Consider the following 13,176-nt stretch of genomic DNA (forward strand, 5'->3'; position numbering starts at 1 on the left):
AATAGAAAAAGGAGAATGAAGCAGAGAACACAAAATGGTAAAGACTGTTAAAGTTTATTTTAATTCTTATCTAAATCTTAACCTAGCAAGTTAAAACACCTTGTACAGAAGGCAGAGAAAAACTGTCCTTATGACATCACTTTCATTCACACTGCTCCCTACGCATGGGAAAGAGCAGATGTCTGGTTTCCAGAGTATTAGGCTTTTTCCTGAGTACTTTAGTAAAATTAATATTTTGGAGAAAAACTGCAGCTCCTTCTGATCATTAGCATTTTCTAGCTTAATAATATCATACACTAGAAGTGTTTCAGCAGAAAATGAGGTTTGAATATTTATGCATTTGCAGTAACCCAAGAAAGGCTATGAAAAATTCTTGGAACAAGCTTTATTTAGAAAACCCCATTATTCTGAAGGAAAAAAGAAACTCATAGTTTTCATAAAGACTAGTGGATATACAAAATATATAAGGGCACTGAATAGAGAGGAAAAAGACTCAATGGATGACATTTCTTTTTCCTTGTCTTTTTCCTACTAATTATGTACAAAATCTGTAGTAGATTTGGTATTTCTCCCCTCCTTACAGAAAAAAAAATATTTAGAAATTCCTATCTAAAGCTAATTTGACATGAGGAATATAACGCCCTTTAATGGGGGTATCCAGGTCCCTTTGGGAATTTTTTTTTTTAACGTACACCATGTGGTGCAATCTGTTCCAGTCTACAAGGAGGGGACTGGGGAAAAGCTCTATGGGGCCAGGAATAAAGTCCTCTCTGGGAGTTGCTGAGGTAGTAACTAGAAATGGGGGAAATGGAACAGTCAAAGCCCAGAAATCCCTTCCTCTCTGCCCTAAATCATAACCCAGGGAACATTAAACTTAGGCTTTTTAAAAACACGATTTAGCAAGTTAATCAATTTGGGGGAGAAAAAGCCTGAACCTTCTCTGAGATGGTTACGTTGCTATTCATTTTGTATTTTAATCTAACCTACTGGTGATTTAATTTCCAGAACTCAAAGGAAGTGTAATGCTCAAATATTTGAGGACGATCACGTATCAACCACTGTTTAATTTTGGAATGTGCCTACTTGCTTGACACAATATTTTACCATCTCAACAAATGTTTAGCCTTTTTTTTTTCACTTGACTAAAGAGAAATAAGTTTCACATTGCTTCATTCACCTTCTTATGTGCATATGCTGGGAAAGATTGGATGTTAAGAAAAAAAAAAACTTCCTCATGTTCTCCCTACTACATCTAAATCTGTTTACCAATTTGAAGCTGCTAAAAAGCCCTGCATTCTCCTGCTAAATCAACTGGATGGCTAGAAACCAAACTGTAATGTAACAGGGAAAAAAAATATATATCAATTTATTTTCGTGACAGAACATTCTTGAGAAGGTATAAAATTGTTCTGGTCTCTATGCCAGTTTTCTTTTTTCTTCCTTTCTGTCTTGCTTTTTAAAGGGCTTTCAGCTTTTAAGCCGATCCTTTTTATAGTTATGTAACAGTTCTAATATTTTGTGACATTTTGTATTGTGACACTATAGATGAAATTGTCATCGGACTGACACTCTGTGCTGTTTATTCCTTAATTACAACTGTTAACACTGTAGAGAAGTGTGCTCATCTGCCAGCACATATTATGAAAACAACATTATTGTTACCCACACCAACACCCACTCAACAGGGTATTTCCAAAATGGCAGTGTGAAGGAACTTATCAGCACAATGGATTTTTTTTTTTCCAGCCTGTCCTATTGTTATCTTCTAAAACCACAAACTGTTTTGGAATTCAAAGTGATGTGGACTCCCTTTACTAAGCAGGAGCTGCTTTTATAATTAGAAAAATTAGAATTTTTTTTTTTTTTTGAGCTCTCCAGCAGTGGTGGATTGAACAGTCTCAGAGCTATTCAGGGTTGTGACCCAAAGCTTTCTGACTGACAGTTGTTTGAGAAATAACAAAAATAGAAGGGAGAGGGAAGGGCAGATTTAAAGATGAAAAGATAAGAGAGGAGTTACTTGTATTCACAGGTTGGTGATCTTTAAAATCAACTCAAAATCCAGTGACCATTCACAGCTCTCCTAGTTCTTTTTTCAGAACCCAGTCTGAGCCTCCTGAAACTAGCTGCTTATTGAATGCTTAGCAGTTCACTTCTTTCTTCCAGAATTTTTACAGGATCAGTTATCTATGAGGGACAAAACCCTGTGACTCTGTTTCCTACTCAGTGTTACCACACTAAAGCAGTTGTCGTAGTCTTTTCACCTGTTAAAAAACTACAATGTAAGCAAACCTCTTGGATCCTGTGCCTTATCTTCTTAATAAAATAACTGAAAAGTAAAGAGTCTAGAAAATGTCTAATCTGGTATTCACTGTTTAGATGAGAATCATGGTATATGATTAGATTAAAAAAAAAAACAGCACACAACACTCAGCAACTTATTTAATCAACAGTCCATTTTCCAGTATCAGCTTTTAACACACTTCCATGGGTTTGGTAGAAAACAAATTTATGGCACTGAAATAGCAGTAGATCTTCCGGTGAGAACCTGAAAGCCGCCGGTAGATCCTCAACCCTTCATTGTCGCAGAGGAGGCGATGAGGCTATCTCTCTGAGTCCTGAAGTCCCCGCAGCAACCTGAATGCTCTTTAATGTACAGCTTTACTCGACAGGTTTCTGCAATACTATGTGGAGAAGCTATTGCTGCGCCCTCTTTGGAATGGTATCTTCTGCTTCATTTCCATTTTCACTACAGGCAGGATACGGTGCTCTTCCTAAAAGAAACTGCTCCCATTTGGGAATATATTCTTCTACTGATGCCCAGTAAAGAGTCTGGGGGGTGGGAAACATCCAAAAGTGAAAAAGCGTATCAAGCGATTGAACTTGGCTCTTCATAATAGTCTAAATGTTTATTCCCTTAAGTGTGTGTGTGTGCGTGTACACACACACTCACAGACACTCACACACATACGTAGAATGCACTTCCTCTGCAGAATATTTTATGTTAATTTTAGAAAAAAAAATCTGGCTACTTACTAGTGTTAATTTTCAAATTTCTCAGTAAAACCAGAGCCTGGCAGAATTACAGGTTTTACAATTTTATTGTGATTTTACACGCCCTCTTGTGGCCAATCATGTGATTATTCCCAGTAGTATCATTTATGGCCACAAAATCATTAAAAGTTCTTGTTTAATGTTTCTAATCCCATACCAAATGACTCCTCATACTATAATTATCACAATGAAATGATTCACTGTGAACAACTGCTTTAGAATTAACAGAAAAAGAAGTGACCTGGGATGAGATCAGGAACTGAAATATAAAGAGGATGATAACAGGATTCGGGTGAATTAACCCCTTAATTGTATGAGGGAGAAACATTAAAAATATGTATCCACTCTATCTTTTAGAAGAGCACTTCATGTGGCAAACTGTAGTTTCTTCCCACACTTTTTGGATAATGACAAAATAATACCAACATCACCTAGCTATTTTTAATTCAAATAACTTGGAAATTGAGGTGCTGTGTTTCTGCCTTGGCTGGAGCAGTCCTTAAGCTCCAGAAGCTCCAAATGCATCACTGGATCGCTGTCCATGAGCTGGGTGGTTTCTTGGTTGACTGTCCTAAGTAAGCTGCCAAAAACTCTGTGTCATAGGAGGGCATTTTATATGAGATCGTCACTATTGGTCTCATCTTGGGAAATTCAGTCAGAGTTAGATAGCGTTGGGGACACACTCTGAGCAGTAAAAAGGTGTGGGGTGGGAGGAACTTCCTAGTGGTCCGGTGGTTAGGGTGCGGCGCTTCCACAACAGGGGGCTTGGGTTCGACCTGTGGTCAGAGAACTAAGATCCCATGTGCTGCATGACCAAAAAAACAAAATACTGTCATTAAAAAAAAAAAAAGATAACGGGAGTTCTGAAAGCTGAAAATGGTAAGGGACTCCATTTATCTCTACATCTATGCATGTGGTCTGAGAAGTAGCCTGACATACTTAAAACAGGGGCCATCCTGCTGTGCGAGACTAGCTAAGAAAAATACCAGCCAAGGCCTGTGGTTGGGTGTTTCTCCGCCATTCACGGCTGGATTAACCCCTATTGTGTGGGCCCAGTGCAGGCCAGGGTAAGGTATTGGAAAATTCAACAAAGAAAAAGACATGCCCAGGGCACAACTTTGAACGGGAGTTTTTTCTGTCCTTGATCACTGCCTTTTCTTATTACCCTAGATGACACAGAAGAGTGTGGGGCAAATTCTCAGCCTTTCGTTTTTGAGTCTGTTCACCTCCTTGGTTAGGCAGCAAGCAAAACTGCACTTAGATAAAGGTCATTAAAAATATAGTCAAACTATTTTATATGTAGCAAATTCCCTTTCAGCACACATACATGCATATACCAACTATGGTTTATTTTTGCCAGCCATCTTCTCAATCTGTTCTTGAACAGAGCAAAATCAAACAGACAAAAGCCACGCTGTACTGCATGATAATATGCATTTAAATAGTGCTGGTTGCATTTTTCGGTGAAGAGACTGAGCTGTTACTTGTAACATCAGCCAACAGGAAAAGCATTTTGGTGAGGCTGTCATCTTAAGATTTAGTGCATATTTTCTGTTAGGATTTAACAAGAAAGTAGTTCCTAAGTGACTTGGTGAAAAGACACAAAGCCTTGATAAAATTTTCACTTGACATAAAAAATTTTTTAAAACCAAAATACTTACAGATTACTACAACATACAAGGTATGGCACTGTGGACACAGAGAGATCAGATACATTTGGTGTATTTTCTTGAACGCAGAAAGCTGGGAAGTACACAGAGCCACTTAAAATGCACTTCTGACAGAACAGGCTGTCTTGTTGGACATTTGTTCCTTAAGATTCTCACCTAGAGAGCAGCCACCTCAGGTGGTAGAGCTGGATACATCCGGGTCTGGAGAGACTTCTCTGCCGCTTCTATGTCCTGAAACAGACAGAAGCATTTTTCAAAACATTCACACACACACACACAGAGCACCTCTAATAGCAGTATCTATATATTTCTAATCTCTTGCTTCATCTCTTCTGTGCATACACAGTTTAAACTCATGGAGATGATGCTGACAGAGAACTGATCACTGCTTAATTAACCAGTTGCAAATAGAGAAGGAAGCGTTTCTTATTTTAAAATAAAAGGCAGGGGATGGGGGTGGTACATCTAAGTTCTGCCTTTTTCATTTTAAGTAGTTAGTAAATGCCAATAATTCTTGGAAAAAGAACTTCCTCTAAAACTGCTCAGAGGACTGACTTAGCTTTAAAATCCTTTAAAAACAGCCAGATGGATAAAATAGTCAAATATTCCGATACTAAAAACAATCAGATCCTCAGACCCACGCTAGGCTAACCTTCAAAGTAGAGAGTTGTGGTCTGTCTGGATCATCACATGGGATATTAATGAGACACCTTTCATTTATGCAGGACTCCATATTTGAATTTCATACACAGGCAAATATCTCCTCTATTTAAAAGGTCCATGAGGTACCTGAGTACTCTGCAACAAGAACCTTTCACGACGCTGTTTAGACTTTTAGTACCAGGTTTCTAAGCTAATCTCAAAGGCAAATTTTATTGTGAGGTAGTATATCCTTCAGCTCATGGCATTCAAGCACTGTGTGTTACTAAGTACTTTCAACATGCAGATATTTATGTTTTCTCTTATGGATGTAGAAACACAAGAGTATTTAAGCTTGATTCGTACTTCAGGAATGATTTTATCTAGATCTATACATAAAGTTCATGCCCAGAAACATACGACTTTGCAAATCGTTACGGAGATATTCAAGCCCTGTGTGGTGAATTCTCCCCAAATCAGCACCTCTGCTGTCACGTGCTTGCTTAGGTTTGCCCAGTTCATAGGGCCACTGCTGGGAAGGCTGTGTAAATGCTGTCTCTCAGCTTAATAAGTTGATAGAAAAGAGAAAGTTCTCTGCTCCATGGAGAAGCACAGGAGCGATCTGAGTACAGGGCTGTTGGACAGAAGGAGAGCGATGGAAAAGGGCGTGGGAGTGGGGTGTGAAGAAGCCAACGCTGAACAGGAGAAAAGAGATAGCAGATGGCAGCGGCGGGAGCAAGGAATGGGTGTGAAATGGAAAAGGGAAAAACAGGAAATTCCCTAAAGGGACTCCCCAAAGTCGCACAACCATTAGTGCACCTGCTGTCTGGAGGAAGGTGATTTGAAGGGGAAAGAAAACGATTTAGGGATAAAAAAGCCCATCTATTCGCATGTCTATCCCATACCAGCAGTTCACGACCAACACGCAGGCTTAGAGGGCTTTTGATGTCAATGATACAACAGACAGGGGATACCAACTCTTCTGTTTACACCGAGATTCAGTAAGGTTCTTGAAAAACCACTTTATACATCTAGGAATCAAACAAAACTCCCAACCCCAACGTTACCATTATTCTAAGAACAGTTACAAAGTTGCCTGAACTGGGAGATCTAAGTGCTACTAGCACCTATAAGCAAGATTAAACATTTTTCTTAAAGATCAGAAAAGAAGAAAACTGAGTATCTCATAGAGAAGAGCAGATTTGCAATGGAAAGAGCAGACAGGTGGAGAGGGACGCGTGGCCTGGAAAAGCAGGCCCAAGTCCGCCGAGCCCAGCTGTCATCTCTGCAGCATCTGGACAGGGGTCATCACCCCTCGAGAGAACTTCCTTAGCTCAAGTCATATTTCACTTCCGTCGATGTTTTGCTCACCTCTCGGACTCCTGCTCCTCCTCTTCTCCTTGGCTGGCTCTTTTTTCTCTCTCATTAATCCTCAGTGTGGGCTTTCTTAAGATTTGAGACATCTGGCCCCATCTTTTCACTTTTTCTCCCTCCAAGATTGTCTCTGATCTAGTATCAGTTATTATTGTAGACGGATGGCTAGTTTCTTTCCTGGCCCTTAATTCTCAACCTGATAAAACTAAACTCATCTTTTCCCACTGAATGTATTAAACGTGTACTAGTGGGAATTCTGTCCACTCAGACACCTACGCTGTATCGTGGAATGCCAGATCTTCTTATTCCTGCCATTTAAAACTTCAGCACTCCCTATATTGTTCTTTCAGGATGTCTCCTCTGGCCTTTTCATGTGATTCTTAATGCCGTGGCCTTCTAATTCCACTTATTCATTCCACAAATACTTAATGCTTACTTGTACTCATGCCTAGACCATATTGTACTTTCATACATACGTAACTTGGAATTGATTAGTTCTGCTAAAAACTACTTTAAATATGTCCTCCCCTAAATTGAAAAAAAAAAATAAATTGGTACCCACAAAACAGAGGATCAAGCAGGCATTCCTTAGCCTGACTCAGAATCTCAGCAATTTGACGGACGGCAGCCTTCTGTAGCAAGTTGTATCTTAATCCTTCGACATAAGAACCTTCTTTTTCACTATATGCTGCCCGAAGGAAAGGACTATGTCTCATATAACCTTTAAGCATCTGAGACTCTAACAAGTGCAGGGTATGTACTAGGTACTGAAATATTCAGTAAGTGAATACAGGCTGAAGGGTCAAAGAATCCTGAGTATAAATCAGAAACTTTAAAAGAAAAAACGAAAAAGAAAAAAGTACCCAAGGGGGTAGGGGAAGAAGAGGAAGAAAGAGGAGAACAGGGGCTTGCTGGCCAGCTTTACCTGACTACCGTGTTGTCCTTTTGTATAGCCTTGTCACTAGGCCATTTAAAATTGTATGCAGTTAGAAAACCACTGAAAAAGCAGTCCCTACAAACTGAAAATAAACAGATCTAACTGCTATCTAGTTGGTGGCATAACCACACAGACAATAAATATATTATGTGACCTTAGAACACAATATTTTGAGTGAGCACCCCTAGTGGGATACACCCTAAGGACAAAAAGAATCTTAGTAAAAGCATCTTCCTGAAAACCGTTCTTTATAATCACATGGATGGTGACAGTGCTGTCTGGATCACAGGATGTAAGGTACAGAAGTGGTTGTGCTGGTGTTGGAAACTTCTTTGGGAACAGATTTTGGATTTGAGAAAAAGAAGTCGGAGGTATAAAATCTATGATTTTAAGTTAAAAGCCTTGCAAACTGGAATCCTGGAATTTCTGATAGCTCTTATCTTAAAAAAAAAAAAAGTCACAATAAATACCACCATTGCCCAGACAGAGGGCTCTGAACATATTTCCTACCAAAAGGATCCAGGGCTCCTTGGAACAGTGGCTGCCCCGGGTCTCAGCAAAACGCACATGATGAGCCTGCAATGTCTCATCAGAACAGAAAGGAGACTGTCAGGCTGCTGAAATCGCAGCAGAGGCGTTCAGGAGCTGGTCTGAAGAGGTTCCCGCTTGTTAAAAATGGGACAAGTTGAGAATAGGAATAAATATTGAAATGTATTGAAACATTTCCAATCCAGGACACCTCAAAAAACAACAGCAACAAAACACAAAACAATATAAAAAACAACCAAGACCAACAACACCTAATTGATCACTTTTGCAGGAAAGTAGAGAACAAACCTATTATTCTGAAAACTAAATAGAATCAAGCATTCATCATGCTTTTTCCTCTATGAAATATATGTCAGTGTAATCAAATAATTGATGAGGACAAGTGTCTCTTAATATAACTAATCAGCAGTTGAATGAGAAGGAATACAAGAATTTGAATACTGCTTTTCATAACCCCTAATGAGTATATTTAGGCAGTGATCATCAATGCCTAACATTCCAAAAAAAGAGAGACAGCTGGCATTATGAAAGTGTTCTTCCCCAAAACACAGAATCTGAATCTACTCAGGCCTCTCTAATCTGCACTGTTAATGGAATATTTCTTAGCCTCAAGTAGCTGCTGAGCACTCGAAATATACAAGTCTGAATTAAGATGTGTTGTGATGTACAACACACACTGAATTTTGAGGGTCTAGTAAGAAAACAGAATATAAAATATTTACTAACTCTTAATAGCAATTACATTTGAAATATGTTTGAAATCTTAACATTTTATTTAATCTATTTAGGTTGACATTATTAAAATTAGTTCCTTGGAAATTTAAAATTACATATGTGGCTTTACTGTTGCACAATACAACTTAGATCTGTCAATTATATTAAAAGGAATGAGGGGGAGCAGAGGAACATGTTAAATGAGTACCTCAGTGATGGAAGTAGCGATACCCAGAAACTCAACAGGACAAATGACCCAGTTCCTTTAACAAATGTATTAAAAGGGAGGATAAAAGAGCAGGGAGTACTGTGAGAAATTCAGGAAACCTATCAATTACAAGTTGACTTTTATTTGGAACCCGATTAGCTATTTGAGGGTTTATTGTTAATTTCTTAGGTTGACACTGACATTTTGATTTTGACTAAAACAGTCCTTATATTTTAGTGACAGACACTGAAATAAAGAGATGTACTGAAATATTTACAGGTGAAACAATTCTGGGTCTGAGGTTGGCTTCAAAGTGATGTGAGGGGGTAGAGGGGAAGAGTATAGACAAAACCAGCTGGCTGTGTTCTGACAATGATTCAATGTGGGTGATAAGTACGTGGAAACATTCTTCTATTCCTTCTTTTGCATAGTTGTGAGATTTTTCATAGCAATTAAAAAACAAGCTTCCAGTGGATGATGGTATAACTGTTACGCTATGGCATGACTCGGGAGCCTGTATAAACAAGTTGGCTCCTGAATAGGAAAAGGAAGGAGCATAAAGCATCATGTACCAAGATCTGTCTTTCCTCCTCCCTGCCTACATCCATCCCTCCTCATCGAGCTGTGGCTGGGCTAGGTTTAATCTTTTAAGCTGCTGGAGGGGCAATTTCTGGGATACAAAAAATAAGATATTAAAGGCATGAAGTGCAAGGGTCATTGGTACAAAGAACACAGGAACATGTGTTAAACATATGCATCGGGGAAAGTGAAAATGTGAGAGAAGAGGAAACACGTGGGCCGGCAAGTACTGGCCATCCTGGGTGGCAGTTCTGACTGCCAGCTGCCCCGTGGAGGCTTCCAGAATGTCCCTGAAGGAAAGAACCGGCCGCATGTCTAATCTGCTGGAGGACACTCTCATTCTTCCTCACTCTGTCCTGTTGGTCCGTCTCACAAAAGGATGTCTGTTACCAAAAAAGCATCTTTTGGGGTTTAAACTAAATTTTGTGGAGGGAAAGGTGGGAGAGAGGGCGGTTTATGTCATGGAAATATTTGTAGAAATAAAATATTTTCTGGCTTCTAAGTCCATTGATGTTTGATTTTAAAAGGCAGATAAGAGTTAATTGTATTAACGGTAACAGAAGAAAAATCACTGAGCCAGTGTTCAAAATCCACTGTCTTCTATGATATTTACTGACTAAACCCTCACTGTGAATTTTCTTCACTACTTAGATTCATGTACATTTTTTACTAAGTTGGAATCTTTGATGGGATTACTCTCATTCCCCTTTTAAAAGCAGTCTTTGATATTTGTGCTAATTTATTTATGCAAATGCAACTAAAGAACATTTTTCTTGGGATTTTACTAAATCTAAAAATAATTTTGTGACAGATGACTTAGAAGAAAACCATAGTTTCCCCAGTCAGGATTAAGGCTTATGTCTTCATTTAAGTTTTCCCTTAAAACTGCCACTGAAGTGTAATAATTATCTTCATAGCAGTCATGCAGATCCTTTGTTCAGAGCATTCTCAAGTATGTATTTTATAATTTTATTGGTAGTGTGAATGTGATCTCTATTTTCCACCTGTATACATAGGATTGCTATTGATTTTTAAATGTTATGGTTTACCCATTAATTTTACTCAACTCATACTAGTTTTGAAACAACTTTGGCTTCTCTTAAGTATAAAGACATGTCATTGAAAGATGCTAGTGTTATATCTTTCTTTCTTAAAGCTCATGCCCTTTTAGTGTTAATGATACTGTTCAGAACATGGGAATAAGGTCAGATAATGGGCAGTATACAGTCATCCTTATTTTGTTTACTATATTATAGGAGTGCTACCAGGTTTTAAGGGCACCATTTTCCATTGCACTCGGTACTTAAGTACCTATCCTGCTATAACTTAATCTCTGTGTATGTGTGTGTGTGTGTGTTTGGGGGGATCGTATTCCTTGACTGCGGATCAAATCTGTGCCCCCTGCATTGGGAGCACAGAGTCTTAAGCACTGAACTGCCCAGGAAATCCTATTTAATCTGTTCTTGCAAAGGGATGTTAGGAGTGATACATGATGGTTTTTCTCATCTCTATAAATTAAGGGATTAGCCCAGATCAGTGGTTTTCCCAGTTCTTTAGAGCCACGGCAGTACAGTCAAGGAAGGGATTGTAGGACTTTGGGCCAAAGCAGGACCGCTTTTATCTACTATGTGTGCTCAGTCACGTCTGAATCTTTGTGACCCTTTGGACTGTTGCCTGCCAGGCTCCTCTGTCCATAGTATTTCCCAGGCAAGAATACTGGAGTAGGTTGCCATTTCCTCCTTCAGGGGATCTTCCCAACCCAGGGGTTGAACTCGCATCTCCTGCATTGGCAAGTGGGTTGTTTACCACTAAGCATCGGGGAAGACCTTTAATTTACATCTGTGGGAAAAGTTTTTATGCTAAAAAACAAAACAAAAAAGACTTAAGATAAGAATCTAAAGCTATATGCTTTTTACAGTCTTTCCCAGCTCAATTCTGTAATCATGTCCTATTTATCTTAACAATAACTTCTGTGGGAGAGCCACTAAAATTATATCCCTCGTATATAAAAATTATATATGAGGGAAAGAAGGACAAAAATAAGGTTGCATATCCAATTATTCAAAGCAACTAAACACACACGTTAAAAAACAGGGGGAATTGTATCTCTAACTTTACCTGGGATGTAAGACAGTTAAAAAATGTTTATAAAAAGCTGAAAGGAAATATAGAAAAATATACTGATTTCTAGACAGGCAGATGATATAGAAGGTTTTCCATCTTTGCTCTTTCAAGTTTTTTTTTTATAATGAGAGTATATTTTTTTGATAATTAAGGGAAAAAACACCATACCAAACTGGTTTCTCAAGACTATGAAACTAGGTTCATTACCTTCCTTCTAGATATGACAGTGATTTCTTAGCTACCTCCTTAAATCTCTCCATTTTTGAAATTACTTTGCTAAATAGCAAATGCATCTTTCTTAAAAACTCTTTCATATGTTTGAGTCTTGCTGTTTTTTTTTTTGTTGTTGTTGTTTTGCTCACAACACTATATTATCTCTACCTACCAAGTCTCAACTTCATTTCGTCTCACAATATATACTCAGCCTGTTTCCTGGGGCTTTCCAAGCCAGTTAGCTTAGGATCCCGTGAACATTAATAGGCCATTCATTCTTCTTCTGGTCTTGGCTCTTCCTTGAGAACTCAATGGAATGTCTTCCCTGTTAGCTTAGCGTCTTCTCTGAGACCTCATAGAATATTCTAGCTCTCCAAGAGTTTTTAACACTTCTAAAGTGCTAAGTATTTTAACACTCCTGAAGTGCTGAGTACCCTGGAGGAGGGCGTGGCAACCCACTCCAGTATTCTTGCCTGGAAAATCTCCATGGACAGAGGAGCCTGGTGGGCTACAGTCCATGGGGTCGCAAAGAGTAGGACAAAACAGAGTGACTGAGCACACAGCAAAGTGCTGCGTATTCCACAGCATGTAATTAACGTTTGATCATACAAGGTCTCTATTTTATGTATATTTTAGGTCATGAACAGAGCCTGTAAGCTACTTGATGCAAAGGACCTAACTTGTAGCTATTTTGTTACCCTCACTTTCTGCTCAGAACTAGCTCAAGAGTAAAGAGCTGGGCATTCGTCAAATACTTGGGCATTAAAAAGAAGACAACATTACCTGCACTCGCCGATATTACCTGCATTTGCCGTAACAAGTAGCAAGCAAGCGGTGAAGACTTCCAATTTGGATTTTCTGACTTTTCAGAGCAACTTCTAGATTACCCTATATATTTCCATTTAAAAATAAATATTGCAAATACCATTGGGCAAGTAAGACATATGGCAATATAGAATGCTTTGGTAGCACTATGGCTGTGACTTAAATTACTGTGGATCAAACTGCCAGAAGCTGAGAAGATAACTGAATTTTCCTCTTCCTTTATCCTCTAGTGAGGACAGAAGAGAACTACATCATGCCTATCGATGAAAATATTTAACAATAAAAAACTGAAA

At 38.7% G+C, this 13,176-nt stretch overlaps 1 protein-coding gene across 1 annotated transcript in view; it reads right to left on the bottom strand.

Annotated features, from left to right (window-relative positions):
* Positions 1-2,434: 2,434 nt before the first annotated feature.
* LOC104997069 (chromosome unknown open reading frame, human C3orf14) overlaps positions 2,435-13,176 on the bottom strand; it is a 14,660-nt gene continuing 3,918 nt past the window's right edge. The window contains 2 exon segments of the mRNA XM_010851537.1: positions 2,435-2,829; positions 4,878-4,952. Coding sequence (XP_010849839.1) covers positions 2,695-2,829; positions 4,878-4,952 — 210 coding nt within the window. The 3' untranslated portion in view covers positions 2,435-2,694.

The sequence above is a fragment of the Bison bison genome, unplaced genomic scaffold (assembly GCF_000754665.1).
Source record: "Bison bison bison isolate TAMUID 2011002044 unplaced genomic scaffold, Bison_UMD1.0 scf7180017864304, whole genome shotgun sequence".
Classification (NCBI taxonomy): domain Eukaryota; kingdom Metazoa; phylum Chordata; class Mammalia; order Artiodactyla; family Bovidae; genus Bison; species Bison bison.